This window comes from Taudactylus pleione, unplaced genomic scaffold (assembly GCF_031769625.1).
Source record: "Taudactylus pleione unplaced genomic scaffold, aTauple2 ptg000372l, whole genome shotgun sequence".
NCBI classification, from domain to species: Eukaryota; Metazoa; Chordata; class Amphibia; order Anura; family Myobatrachidae; genus Taudactylus; species Taudactylus pleione.
In genome coordinates this window covers 5,515,914-5,531,441 of record NW_028284773.1, presented here as the reverse complement: position 1 = coordinate 5,531,441, position 15,528 = coordinate 5,515,914, and the positions used below count along the sequence as shown (strand labels likewise).

Genomic DNA, 15,528 nt, shown 5'->3' with positions numbered 1-15,528 from the left:
GAAATACGTGGTTACATGGGCATTAACAATAAACATTAGGTGTCTACAGACACAAGCAACATACATATGTTAACATACAGAAATAGCATCGTTCTCTCTGCATTCCTGGCTTGGCAACTATTCCAAAGTCTGTGTCTGCAGGAGAAGTTCTTGTTATTCCCCTTGTGGATGGTTAAACTTAGAGCTGCTTCTCTGGACTCCTCCTAAATAGAGCGTGTGTTTCTTTAAGGTCTGCCGGCTGCTGCCTAAAGTCTGTGTGTGAGTCAGTCAGGGCTGCACATGGTGCTGAGAGGAGAAGCACAGACCCCTTTTTAAAGGGATCCAGACCCTGTGTGAGTGGGATCAGAGCAGACATGCTGTTCCAGGAGCTGTGTGTCCCATTACTTCTATCTGTACTGCAGTCCTCCGTCCACAGTCTGGAACCCTATGACTTGCTCTATGACAGTGGAGTAGATGCATATTATAGAAATGACTATCAAAAGGTGGTTGACTATATGGAACTGGCAATCAGCAGCTTCACTCAGCTCAGACAGACCAAGATAAGCTGCAGGGTGGGCTGCAAGCGCAGGTACCCCATAGAACTGTCCCCGAGTAACTGGGATTTAACCTTAGCTGGAGTCCTGCTGCCTCGAGCAGCCTGTGTCAGGCAGTGTGAGGAGGGCAGGCTGGGGGCAGTGTCCAGGCACAGAGTCAGCGAGGACATCAAAAGTGAGTTTCACCGGAGGATTCCCTACAACTTCCTGCAGAGGGCGTACTTTAAGGTAAGACACTGCTGCTTGTGTTCACATTGTCCTAGGTTCAGGTATGACCCCCCTCATCTTTGTACGACGTACGCGATTGTACAGTATATGGTCCACCAGCTGTATACTGTGTGTCATACAGGAATAGTGCTGTGACGGACACTTCTAATTATAACCTTTGCCAGTTTATATTAGCTCGCATTTTCTACTGTTTCAGTGTGATGCATTATACTGTGTAAAAGAATTAAGCAATCTACAGTATCAGCTATATTAGGAATATTTAAGATGTCTGAAGTACTAGTAAAAACACCATAGCAAAGAGTATCCTGTCACTTTGTCCCACACATGTCAACATCACAGCCCTTTTCACAGTGTTGGAAGTCTGATTCTGTTCTTCCAAGTTTACTCCAGTTGCAGTATTACTAGTAATAATCTTTTCTACATTGGCTAACTAATTTGACTTATGATTTTACAATTGAAAAGAAGTGGGGAAAGCAGAACAGGACGATTATGGCATGGGCTACATTTTGTTTCTTTCAATGTATATATAAACAAGGGGCATATGTATCAAAGCTTGATGTGAGATAAAATTGTGAAATATATATCACCAATCAATCAGCTCCAAACTATCATTTATTAAACACAGCCTGCAAAATGTAAGTTAGAAGCTGATTGGTTGGTGATATATATCTCACAATTTTATCTCACATCAAGCTTTGATACATATGCCCAATGCATTAATATTAACCGTGTGTGTTACATCAGTATGCAATCTAGCCCAAGCTATTGCAGATGGAAAATACTTATCTGGGAAATTAAATTCTATCAGATAATTTTCTAATAGACAACTGGGTCATTTTACAAGTCTACAGACAGTCGGTATTCCCCTAGAAATTAGGGTAGATGTAATGTTATTTACCTGACCCCCCCAAATTTGTCCAGCATTATCATAATCTAACACAGTTCTAAAGTGTGTTTCCCATTGTGCTAACAATAAATTCCACTGCAATGTGACTATACCTGTGAAATGGACCAGTCAATTGTACTCCGGTGTATACATTTTACTTTTTAATTGTGCAATAAGTTTGTTACAGTGCAAATAATATGTTTGGTTTTACAATGCATTGCAGCTTTTTGAAATGATGTCTACATTTGAATTATTTATATTGATTATTAATAAAGTAATCCCATTTTATATTTTTATATGTACAGTTGTTGCTTAAACAAGGAATGGAGTGTGACAATAGCAAAGTAATGTCAGTTTGTAATGTCAAAATATCTCAGATGTTATGGAACCTCATATCACACATGCTGGGGAAAATACAAGACCTGGCATGTCTAATTCATTATTTTGATGTTAAAGAACATGTAACAAACAATAAATAAAAACAAATTGTGACCACATTCATGGATTCATTCATTGTGATACCATAGTGCAAAACTGCAGTCACGTAAAACATGAAGGAATATGCAACAGAGTTCAACTATCATTGTTTAAGATTTGAGTGATGGAATCCTAAAAATGTCATAAACTAGGAAGGAAATTAGCAGACTTTCTAGAGGGCAATAGTTTCCATAGGCTTCATTTGTAAAGTACAAACAATATGTTGATTGTAATAATACACTGGCGCTACAAAATAAATAGAAATGTTACTTCCCTCAACTGCTGGTGGTTTTCTGTCTCTTCCAGCATCAATACAGCACAGGTGATGATATATGTTAAAAAACAAAACACAAAACGATCTTTGTGTATTATTTAGAGATATATTTCCGTAATTTATAGGAGGAGAATTTCTATTGTGTGCAAAGGCAGTTTTCTGGGGATGCCCCCAAAACAAAACACTCACACACACACAAACATTATATATATATATATATATATATATATACATATATATATATATATATATATATATATATATATATAATCAAAAAGGCACATCAATGAATACTCTTACATTCCTTAGTATGGGGTCACCTCCACCCGCCGTGAAATAGTTTTGGGGAGTGTCCCCTTAGGTTCATATAGTTTGTATATATGTGATTTGTGTGCGGTATAGGTGGTACCCCAGTTGTATTATAGTTGAACACAAGCAGCTAATTGCGTACTAGAGGAACACCCATTCTTTTAATTTGTGAAGTGTGTCATTCTCAGACTGTTATTTTATCTGAAAAAAAAGTTTGTCACTTTTAAATGTAGTAAAACGTGTCAATTTTCCCAATAGCAGCGGTATTGTATTCATAGCATATTTACACTTTGGTGTTAGACAGAGGTGGAACCAAATGTTGGAAAACACCGCACTTGGCCAAACCTACTGTAGCACCGCTCCAATATGTCTCCCTTTTGGAAAGCAAATTCTTCCTTGATCCAACGCCGATGTCCCTATTATTTATGTTTGCAATATTGCTGGTTTTGGATGAAGACATGATTTTGGCACCCAAGTGTATCTCTGGCACATAAATTTAACTTCATATTAGCTACCATGTATTTTTATAGTAATAGAAGGTTTGTTGGTGTAGAAGACATTTATATTCAACTATGTTTTTTGTTACTTTACATCCTCAAATAAAGTAATCCTATATAGCCACACATGTATAGAACTACACCTAGGTTTTAACACATACCTATATACAGGGCCATAACTAGGGATGTGCGACCGGTGCCGCCGTGCAGGGCTCTGTGGGAGCCCCACGGCCCTTGCTTCTGGCTAGCAGGGAGCCTGGCGCCTGGTATGGCACCCTGCAGCCAGGATCACTGATGTGGCGCTGCTGGAGCTGACTTTAGATGCCTCTGGCGGGCACCTTGCAGCTTGTGCTGCTGACTAGAGTGTCCACAGGATGCTCCAATTAGCGCCGCACACAGGTGCTGCTGGGCCCGCTTCTTCCTCGCAAAGTAATGATGTCATGCGCCTGACGTCAGGCGCTAAGGGGGTAGGCTGGTACAGGGCACTATTTAGCCTTGTTACAATGCTACATAATACATATATACATACATACTTGTCTTTCATTTGGCAACAGGGTGGATCGTTTCTTCGTTTGTGGCTACATTGGAAGCAAGACTTCTAATGAATTGTGAGAGCTTTTTTTGTGATGGTACTCATTTACGCAGTACCAGTGCCTTTTTTCTTTTTCTTTTTTTGCTCTAATTTTAATTTTTTCTAATTTCTGAAAAATTAAGAAATTAATAAAATAAGCTTCTGCACACTTATCCAGAGTATGGAAGCTACTGTACAGTAAATCTTGTATCAAAACTTAACTTTAGGTAAACTCCTTTTTCCTGAATACCAGAACCTCTTTTCATCGACAAAAAAAACCCCCACTTGTATTGAGAATATAGGAATTGTGTTACTGCTACCACCTGTCTAATGAAATGATCAGTTGTCTGCTCCAATGTAGCATGAACAATGTTAAACAGGTATTGGACAATGCAAGTAGGGATGTGGTGTTATAAATATATATTTTTATAGCATGTCAAGTTTTTTTTCCTGATTTCTTCTATTTTGCATATTTGTCACACTTAATTCTTCAAAGAAAATGGAATATAAGACAAAGACAACTTGATAATCACAATATACAGTTTTTAAATGATCATTTATCGAAGGAAAAATGTTATTCAATACATATCACCCATTTTAAAAGTTAATTGTCCCTTAAACTTAATAACTGGTTGTGCCACCTGACAGCAGCAACAACTGCAACCAAACGCTTTCAATACCGGAGATCAGTCTTTCCCATTGTGGTGGAGGTATTTTGTCCCACTCATATTTGCTTTAATACAGCCACATTGGAGGTTTTCCAGCATGAACTGTCCGTTTAATATCTGTGACAGGATCTCAAATGGATTCAAGTAAGGACTTTGTCTAGGCCACTCTAAAACTTTAATTTTGTTTTGTCTGAGCCATTCAGAGGTGGACTTGCTCTTGTGCTTCGGATCATTGTCTTGAAGCATAACCCAATTGCTTTGAGCTTCAAATCACAGACTGATGACCGGATATTCTCCCTCACAATTAACTGATAGCATCATTCCGTCAGTTATGGCAAGTCACCCAAATCAGCAAAGCATCCCCACACCATTACACTATCACCACCATGTTTTAATGTTGGTATTATGTTCTTATTGTGGAATGCTGTGTTTAGTTTTACTCCAGATGTAACAGGACCCATGTCTTCCAAAAAGTTCAGTGTTTGGCTCATAGCTCAACAGAACATTCGACAAAAAGGCTTGTGGGTTATCAATGTATGGCAAATGTGAGACAAGCCTTTATGTTCCCCTTGGTTAGCAGTGATTTTCACCTTTCAACTCTATCATGGATATTTTTGCCAAGTCTCTTTCTTATGGTGGAGTTATGAACACTGACATTAAAGCTGGGTAACTGATAGATTTATCACCCGTTCAAATATCTATAGTGCATCGCCGGGTGTGTATAGTGGATATGTCTGAACAACATCGTTCACAGACATATCCAATCTGCTGTGCAGCACAGCAGATAGCTGATATATCAGCCATCTGCTGGTGTGTATCGGTGACCCGCTGATCGTCCGTACACATGCTGCGTGACCCAGCGGTGTTTGACAGCTCAACTGGGAAGGCGATTTTTAATGCCCACTTGTCAAGCCCGGCACATCAGTCAGATGAATTGGTAAGTGTGTATACACTTACCAATCGACTCGCACAATAAGTGACTGTCCTGAAAGTAAGTCCTAATTACCAGTCATTTCAACTTTAATTAAGGAGTCCTCCTAGCAGTTGTTTCACAAATACTCAGAGTGCACATTGAGATTACCTCATGTTGTTATTACAAATCAATTTTATTGTTTTATTATCATAATAAATGTGTTGATTTATTGTCCATACATCCGTTTCTCATATACTTTTTAGGTAATATATACTCAATTTTATAAGCGCTGGTTCCTATATATATTTCTCATTTCATTGTTATAATTGGGGGCTGACAACCTCTTACCAGCAGCTGAAGTGACAGCGCACCCAGTTTTTTTTCTTCCAATTCTGCAATTCCTTAGATATTTGTCTGGGTTCTTTTGTGACAATCTGGATGAGTCGTCAATATGCTTTTGGAGGATTTTTGGTAGGCCGGCCACTTCTGGGAAGATACACCATTGTTTAAAGTTTTCTCCATTTGGAGATATTGGGGCAGATGTACGAAGCTGTGGTAAGTGATAAAGTGCAGAGTGATAAATGACCAACCGATCCGCTCCCACCTGTCATTTTTCAAACACAGCTAGTAACATGACAGTTGTGAGCTGATTGGTTGGCCGTTTATCACTCTGCACTTTATCACTTTCCAGAGCTTCATACATCTGCCCCAATGTCTCTCACTGTGGTTCGCTGGAGTCGCAGAGCTTTAGAAATGGCTTTGTAACCCTTTCCAGATAGAATGATTTTGAAATATATCATTCTCATCTCTTCTGGAATTTGTTTTAGTCACGACATACTGTGCTGCTTGTTGAGACCTTTTAGCCAACTTCACATTGCTGGAAAGGTTCTATTTAAGTGGTGTTTAGATTCAACAGGACTGACAGTAATCATCCTGATTGTGTCTAGTGTACAGTAATTGAACCCACTTATCAATTCAATTTGGTTCATTGGTTGAATGAGTAGCTAAGGGGGCATTACTATTTCACACAGAGCCATTTGATAACTTTTTTCTTTCAATAAATTAGATAATCTATAAAAATTGTATTTTGTGTTTACTCAGGTTGTCTTTGTCTTATATTCAATTTTGTTTGAAGATCTGAAACAATTAAGTGACAAATATTAAAAATTGAAGAAATCAGGAAGGAGGCAAAAACTTTTTCACACCTGTATACAAAAAGCAGCTCTAAATGTTTACATTTGGAAAGCATTTGGAAAGCTGTTATAAAACACAATACATTTATTAATGAGACCTATCAATTTACTGACTTTTTTATATTTACAATTCAAGAGGTATAAGGCAATAAATGCTATTGTCATGGATCCGATGCCAAGATATACAAATTTTGTAACTGCTGTCTGTAACTTTGTCAAGATCAGCACTCTCTTGAGTCTGCATGACACAGATATTAAAAACAAACTACCATTTGGTCTGTCTACAGAAAATAGTATCTCTCCCATTCACTATTAATTTCCAAATAATTACTACCACGGCAAGGATTTCAGGTGCAACACACTCCAAGTAGGAAGTTTCCGGTCTCCTTCGGTTACCTGGTATCATTACCCAAATAATCCTGTAGTACAGTTATGTAGCATGCAGAAGTAGAATCCACAGGCAAAGTGGACACAATAAGTATCACAGAGACCGATCTTATAGGAAGTTTAATATGAGAAAGATACAGTACTTTAAGTATATACATAAACAATTAATGGTACTGACATACATACATATATACATACATACATACATACATACATACAGTACATAGTCTTAGGCAAATCATTTTCTTATAAACAAAAGGGAAAAAAATAACAGAACAGTCTCACTTACATGAATCTGTTCGCAGGGTAACACAAGAAGATGGAACAATTTCCAATGCCAGATTGGCTCCCAAGATTTGTGCAAAGTTTCAGAGTTCTACATGATATTTTATGCCTACCTGTGCTGTCACATAGCCCCCCTTTTGTTGGCTCACTGGCTTTTGCAGATGTTGATTAGGTTTCATGGCTCTTTGTCTTTTGTTACTGCGGTTATCGTTACTGCGGCCTGTTGGATCAGTTTCTAAGGATATCCATGCTTAAGTACAGGTGACTTTATTAGCACTTCAGTTAATTGATTTAACCATCTGGGTTCAAGCATGGATATCCTTAAAACCTTGACTTTAATGGCAGTGTTTGGGAACCTCTGGGCTATACATAAATCTGCCAGCCGCCTCGCTTACATGTCATTTTCTAAAACAAATAATTAACCCTGCAGCTGGACAGTACACATCAAGGGTCATTCGCAGGTCACCATGCTGGTAATTAAAATAACTACATTTAATAAATACAAAGGACTACATGTTGCCTAATCTCTTATAAATTTTAAAACGAGGATGCATGCAAACATCACTAAAAGTCACTAGACATCATCTTTAAAAAGTTCTGTAGTATGTGGCAATGAAAAATGTTTTTAAATGGTACATATAGACTTGATGTACAAAGTGCAATACATAGATAAAATATATTGTCCCAGGTAGTCTTCAGGACTGTAATTTAGGACATGTTTATTGATGCCGGTTCATAAACGGTAACTTACTGAACAGAGGGCCTGATTCATTACGGATCGCAACTGCAATTGCAATAGCGATTACGCACGCAGTCTCACTGTTATAGTATGCTAAACAATTGTGATCACTATACTGCCGCAGCACAACATAAGGATACCCACTTTACCTTACACACATCCGTAATCCTTAGCAAGACTGCAAAACCATCGATACTATTGAGTAACATCGCAGCCTCACGCACACTTGCACAAGCTCTGACCATACTCAGGAATTGCTAACTTCATCGCACGCTATGAGTACTCAAGCTGTGTATGGCATCACAGTGGATACTTTATGCATGCCCATGCAACGGTGTTCAAACGCACTGGCAGGTCTGCATTTTGCCAACCACCCCCCATCACCTCCCCCACATGGCACTTCCTGTAAATCACTCTGCGATGGGTCCCGATAGCAGTGGCCGTTTCGCACACACGCACTGCAATGAATGCGCAGAAAGCAACAATCGGCCGATCTCAGTTTTGATCGGTAATGAATCAGACCCAGAGTGCACTTGTAGAATGACCAGTATATTGTTTCCAGTCTGTTTGGTTATTAGCAGTATAGTGCACCAAATGCACATGGTGGATAATAATAGTAGCTGACGGACGCTTCTCTAGACAGATCCTCTTTCATATGCAGCTTAGCTAAAGCTGCTTGCATTTGGATCGTGGTCATAAGTAGATATGGAACCGGTATAACTGCAGTGTCTGCAGAGTGCTGCTGTTAGAATCCGTTATAGTGATCAATCGCTAACGAATTTCATTGTAACAACATGCAAGTTTTTTCAATGCCTTTTAAATAAATTATCTTTTTTACACTGAAAGATATCTATCCTTCATATGTTATATTTAATTTGGGCGCTCTCCCTACTCCACCCACCCCCTCCCTCCAACGTACCTGTTGCTGGGCTGCACACAGGTTCTGGAGCAGCAGGAGGTAGGGACTGGAGCGGCGCAGAGGTCGGCCAGGGGCTGTGCACATTATAGCAATAGACTGCATGGCCCGTGCACTGCAAGGAGGAGGAGGTGTAATGTGCGGTCTTTTAACTTAAAGACCGCACATTACACCTCCTCCGTGCAGTGCACGGGCCATGCAGCCTATTGCTATGAAGCGCCAGTGGTTCCCAAACTGTGCACCGCGACACCCTGGGGTACCTCGGAACATTTGCAGGGGTGCCTCAGGTTGGTGGACCAGCACCAAATCAAATTATTTATGGTCAATGTAATGTAAATATGTGGACAAACAGAAGCACAAACCTGTCCACCACTATATAACCAAACCTAATGGTGACAGGTAAGCACAATTTACTTCACTTTACTACTTCACTACATTTATTCTGAATTTCACAATAACAAACTTTTGGCTTAGGGGTGTGCTGTGAAAACAATGCTGATACACTAGGGCGTCGTGATTCAAAAAAGTTTGGGAACCACTGGATTATATAGTACTTATGAATCAAGTCCTTGATAAGAACATTAAAGTCATCTTGTTTGGCTGATTGGCAACTCAAACTTGTTTCTTGTTAAAACTTGCCATCATATAGCTAATACATAATTGTGTTGAGATACTAGTGCCAGCTCCTGGTCAGTTATGCAGCAGATGTGCCATTTAGTAAATAAAAGGGCATTATTTCCTCTTTTGTTATGACCTTCAAGTAATTTCCATCTCTATTTTGTTTAACAAAAGTCAGTACGGAATTATATGATCTCAACACTCATTAATTTGTTATCGTTTCTACCAGAGTGATTGCTATTAATGTAGATGGTATCATTTTAATATCTTGTAGCATTAAGTAAAAAACACAAGATCAATATCAACCCAGTGGTCATTATGTCAGGACGTAAGACAACAAATACAACAAGATCATTTTAGGCTATTTGGGGATTGAAAACATGTCCGTACTGAGCGTCATATAAATGTAGGTTTGATGGAAGGTGATCCAGTTAGAATAATAACCCCAGATTAAAAGGGACTATAATATGACACTAAAGACTCCAACTTCAGCAACTGAAATTATTTATATTCCACTAGAACTATGTGGTAAACGGAATTGCTTATTTGGGACACACGGACAGTGACTATTGAAGTTGAGGAAAAATCTCCTGTATCAGGTACCTTTAGCGTGCAGTACCGTGTGTTTGAAATCCTGGGTGGGAATTGAACCAGGAACCTCATGCTTAGCATTGCCCAACAGCAATGTTTATTTTGCTTATGGGACAGTGACTATTAAAATTGAGATAAAAATCTCCTGTATCAGGAATTTTACTATCCTTATTAGTGACATTACTTGTGTTTACTTACTACACAAGAAGTGTGTGTTTACGAATTCATGGCTGTATAATAAATTCATGTTTTTTAAAATATTTTTATACGATTGATTAATAGCTTTCTGCGCCCACTTTGGTGAGTCCACTCACCATTTCTATTATTTAGATTCTGTCAGAATTTTGACACCAGCATGTCAACAGGTTCTGTGGACAATCAGGATGTCGACATGGACTTTAGGTCAACAACCAATATGTCGACTTTCAAAAATGACGACATTATTAAAAGGCCGACATGTTCATAATGTTATTGTCAAGTGTATGATTATGGTATGGGTTATTGTTTGGGTTAGTTTTAAGGTTAGGGTAAGCAAACAACTATGTCGACATTCTGGTGTCAACATGTTAAATGTTTGAATTTTAACAATGTTGACATTTTTAATTGTCAACATATTGAGTAGCAATGTGGAAAGTACCATAATTCTGTTATATCCAAAGTGGGAAGTCTGCTGGTAGCAGCATTACTTGTTTTGAGTGGAAATCATAAACCAGCACAATTGGCAATTCACACTTTTCTGTTTCAGTGTAAAACTGGAATCAGACACGATGTATATTACCAGTAAAGCATATACGATAATGTTAAGATACCCTTGGTGCAATGACATTCATCAACAGTAGACCTATTATTTGAACTAATACAAGACATTTTCCAGATCTAAACACAGATTATAAATTTGCATTTGACATCTTTATCTAAACACAATCACCTGCCATAAAACATGTGGGAACGTAATGATTGCATTCATGTTCTTGTAACATTTATCATCCTTATGTCTTTAGTCATCGGGTTATGCTGGAGGATGCTGTCGCTGTATTCATCAGAAAGCCCCAGACAGTCTTATATATGTTTATGGAAAAATTCCACCAGTGTTGTAGTCACGCTTTACATTTCTTTATTAATTTGTTTTGTGATACTGGGCCTATTGTAGAGACAGAAAATGTGTGTATGTGTCTCAGGAGTGTGACCAGTGCCATGTGGCATGTATATCCCCAACATTATTAGTAGGGTGGCTTAAGAGATGATGGGGACAATGTGCAGTCTCCGTACTGGCACCTTGCTCTTTTGCAGGCGGCACAGGAGAGTGGACTTTGGCAGCAATATTTTCTATGCCATACACTTTCATAGAGTATGTATAATATTTAATGATAACAGCCAAGGTTCTACAATAAATATATGTGTGTGTGTGTGTGTGTGTTTAAAACACATCGGACAGGAATCTGGGACAGACATAGAAGCCATTCAAAACTGCTCCAGTGCTTCTATCACATATCCCCTCCCCTTTGTTTCGACCAGTGGGGTGGAACAACTGCAGCCCCCAAGCAATGAACGCGTGACAAAGCGTCTGCATTGCCCAGCTGGCTTCCTGGCCTGTGTTCTACTGAAAACTTAAAGTTCTGTAATGCCAAGAACCACCTTGTTATTCTGCCATTGGTCTCCTTGTTTTCTGACATCCACTTCAACGGGGCATGGTCGGTGATCAGCCTGAATTTCCTTCCCACCAAATAGTACATGAGAGTTTCCAATGCCCATTTTATGGCCAATGCTTCCTTCTCAACTGTAGCATAGTTTCTCTCTTGTACATTTAATTTCCTGCTTAGGTAAAAAATAGGGTGTTCCTCACCTTCCTTGCTCTGGGACAGGACCGCTTTAATACCTACTTCTGACGCATCAGTTTGTACAACAAACTCCCTGTCAAAATCAGGAGTCATCAGAACTGGTTGGGAACACAACGCTATTTTCAACTCCTGAAAAGCCTTCTCTGCTTCAGGACTCCATTCCACCATGACTTTCTGTTTGCCTTTGGTAAGGTTAGTCAGTGGGACTGCAATGGTGGCAAAATTGGGTATAAACCTCCTATAATACCCTGTAATCCCTAAGAAGGCTCTCAGTTAACGGCAGGGGCCAATACCCTTTGGTTAAGTCAAGAGTGGTTAAATATCTGTCTGTCCCTAGCCATTCAATTAGTTCATCCACCCTAGGCATTGGGTAGGCATCGAACTTTGACATACTGTTCAATTACCGGAAGTCAGTGCAGAAACCCACACTCCCATCTGGCTTTGGAATAAGCACAATGGGACTGGACCACTCTATGTGATTCTTCAATTACATCCAACTCTAATATTTTTTTAATTTCTTTCTATACTGATTCTCTTTGGGCTTCTGGTAACATATAGGGCTTTAGGTTAACCTTAACCCCTGGGTCAGTGATTGTCATGTTTAATGACCATGGTTTTTCCTGGTATGTCAGAAACAGTACCCTATTTCTTATAAGAAATTCCTTAACTTCCTGCTGTTGAACCGCTGACAGGGTTTTTGCCACTGTCACTTCGGGAACCAAGGGCCCTGGGTTTACTGGAGGGGCTCGGACGGCTGACAGAGCTGCTCTATCCTTCCAGGGTTTTATAAGGTTACATGGTATATCTGTTCTGGCTTTCTTTTCCCCGGCTGGTACATTTTATAATTAACCTACCCCACTTTTTCTAAAATTTCAAAGTGTCCTTGCCACTTAGCCAAGAGTTTACTTTCTACTGTGGGAACCAACACCTACATTCTGTCCCCAGGAGCAAAGACGCGTAACCGAACATTGCGGTGTATACCCTCTGCTGTGCCTGTTGGGCCTGTTCCAAGTGCTCCCTCACTATCGGCACCACAGCAGCAATTCTTTCTTGCATTTGGGAAACATGCTCAATAACGGTTTTATACGGACTGGACTGCCCCTCCCATGTCCCTTTGGCAATGTCTAGTAACCCCCTTGGGTGTCTCCCATATAACAAATCGAAAGGTGGAAACCCGGTGGAGGATTGAGGTACCTCTCCTATGGCCAACAGCAAATAAGGCAACAAGTAATCCCAATCTCTGCCATCCTTGTCGACTACTTTTCTTAGCATATGTTTTAATGTCTTGTTAAATCTCTCCACCAACCCATCGGTTTGGGGGTGATAGACCGAAGTTCTTAACTGTTCGATTTTGGACAGGCGGTATAACTCTTTAATGACTTTTTACACAAATGGGGTACCTTGGTCAGTCGGTATTTCCCTAGGTATTTCCAACCTGCTAAAGACATGGACTAGCTCTCTAGCAATGGTCGTGGTTGACGTATTGCGCAACAGTATCGCTTCCTGGTACATGGTAGCATAATCCATTATCACCAGAATATAGTGATGGCCCCGGGCAGACTTCTTTAAAGCTCCAACCAAATCCATTGCTATTCTTTCAAATGGCACCTCAATAATGGGTAATGGGACTAGTGGACTTTTAAAATGTGGCATTGGAGCATGATACTGACAGTCAGGGCAGGATGCACACTAGTCAGATACCTCTTTATGGACCCCGGGCCAGAAAAACCTCAGCAAAATTCACTCAGTGGTTTTCTCTACCACTAGGTGGCCTGCCGTTATATGACCATGGGCCAGATCTAACACTGTTCTTCTGTATGCTATGGGAACTATTAATTGTTCCACAATATCTTCCCCCCTTCTTAGTCACCTGATACAAAAAATCCTGACATACTACCATGTGAAGATATTACAAAGGACTATCGGGGTCTATGGGTTTACCATCGATCACCTTGACATTCTGCCTGGCTTTTACCAGAGCAGGGTCATTTAACTGCTCCACGGCAAAGACCTCTCTTCTGACCTCTAATTCAGGCAGATAATCAACTTGCTCAACAACACTTCCCACCTCAGTGGGAGGCACATCAGTTGGCGAGCCACCATCACGCTCCGCATTCTCTAGTTCGCCAATCATACTAGAAAAAGGGAACATCTCTGACTCTGAAGAAACTTCCTCTGCTACTACACCAGTAACCTTCTCAAACGGGTCAGGGTGATGTACCTCTGTGCAAAATCGGCTTTCCCACAACTTACAGAAGTGTGCTGTCATGATTGGTGTCTGCGAGTTACCTGTCTCAGGTGATGATCGGGTTTCAACGGAGGCCGGCATGACTGGAATCACAGATAATGTAAATAGCTCCATTTACAAGACTTTGGTAGGAGTGAAAACTGCCTTTGATGATAAATGACAGGAACTGGAGGGACCGGACTGGGACCGGCAGGAAGACTTGTTGAATTGAACTGATGAGCTTGGAACTTGACTCTGGACTGGAACAACGTGGACTGAACTGATGAGCTTGGAACTTGACTCAGGACTGGAATGACGTGGACTGAACTGTTGAGCTTGGAACTTGACTCAGGACTGGAATGTGACAATGGCTGAAGGGAAGTCAGGTAATGCTGAGACGAGGGCTAAACAGGGTAATCTGGAATTACTATGACAAAGGCTAGAACTCAGGTGCAGGCTGGACAGGATAATTGGAAATAACAGGTTTCAGGAAGGAATGGGTAGGTTTGGGAATTTGCAGGCTGGACAGGATAATTGGAAATAACAGGTTTCAGGAAGGATTGGGTAGGTTTGGGAATTTGCAGGCTGGACAGGATAATTGGAAATAACAGGTTTCAGGAAGGAATGGGTAGGTTTGGGAATTTTAGGTTCAGGGAGGGAATAGGTAGGTAACAGGGGCAGGAGTTGATCCACAGCAGGAAGCAAGGCAGGGTAACACGATGCAGGTTTACAGAGTGCCAGGGACCAACCAGGAGTAGGACTAGCAGCAGAGCACAGGCCAGGTATTGCTGTAACAGGACGTCTGGATGCCAGGTATTACTGTAGCAGGTTTTCGGGATGCACCAGAGGTTGCTGTCAGCAGGCTTACTGGATTGCCAGGCTTGGCTGTAACAGGTTTTCTGGAAGCACCGGGGGTTGCTGCCAGCAGATTTACTGGATTGCCAGGTACAGCTGAAACAGGTTTTCTGGATAGTGCCAGGGATTGCTGTAGCAGGTTACAGGGACAGACTTGAATGCATGAACCATACACCACGGGAAGACGAGATGTTCAGGCCCAGAATGCTATCAGGAGAGGATATATATATCATGGGTCTGGCAGCAATTGGTGGATACGGACAGGTGGTCTGGTAGTAGCATTCTGAGTGGTGGAAGGCACAACATGCAGAGGGATATTCATCTCTGCAGCTCTGAGAATCAGAACCACACCTGTGATTCCAATCAGGGCTAGCAGTGCTCACAGACAGAGGAGAGGCCAGGTGCAATAATCAGAGCAAATCCTCCAGGCAAAATTACACACACAGCTCCATGGGGAAGCTGACAGGGGTAAGTCCCAAGGCAAAAAGGTGACAACTAGACAGGGTCGTGACAGTACCCCCCT

General features: G+C 40.7%; 1 protein-coding gene across 2 annotated transcripts in view; it reads left to right on the top strand.

The window, feature by feature from the left end:
- The first annotated feature begins 280 nt into the window (after positions 1-280).
- Positions 281-15,528, top strand: part of P3H2 (prolyl 3-hydroxylase 2) — a 217,419-nt gene continuing 202,171 nt past the window's right edge. For both annotated transcript variants that reach the window (XM_088444721.1, XM_088444720.1), the window contains exon 1: positions 281-761. In XM_088444721.1, coding sequence (XP_088300847.1) covers positions 354-761 — 408 coding nt within the window. In that variant the 5' untranslated portion in view covers positions 281-353. The remainder of the gene's footprint in view (positions 762-15,528) is intronic.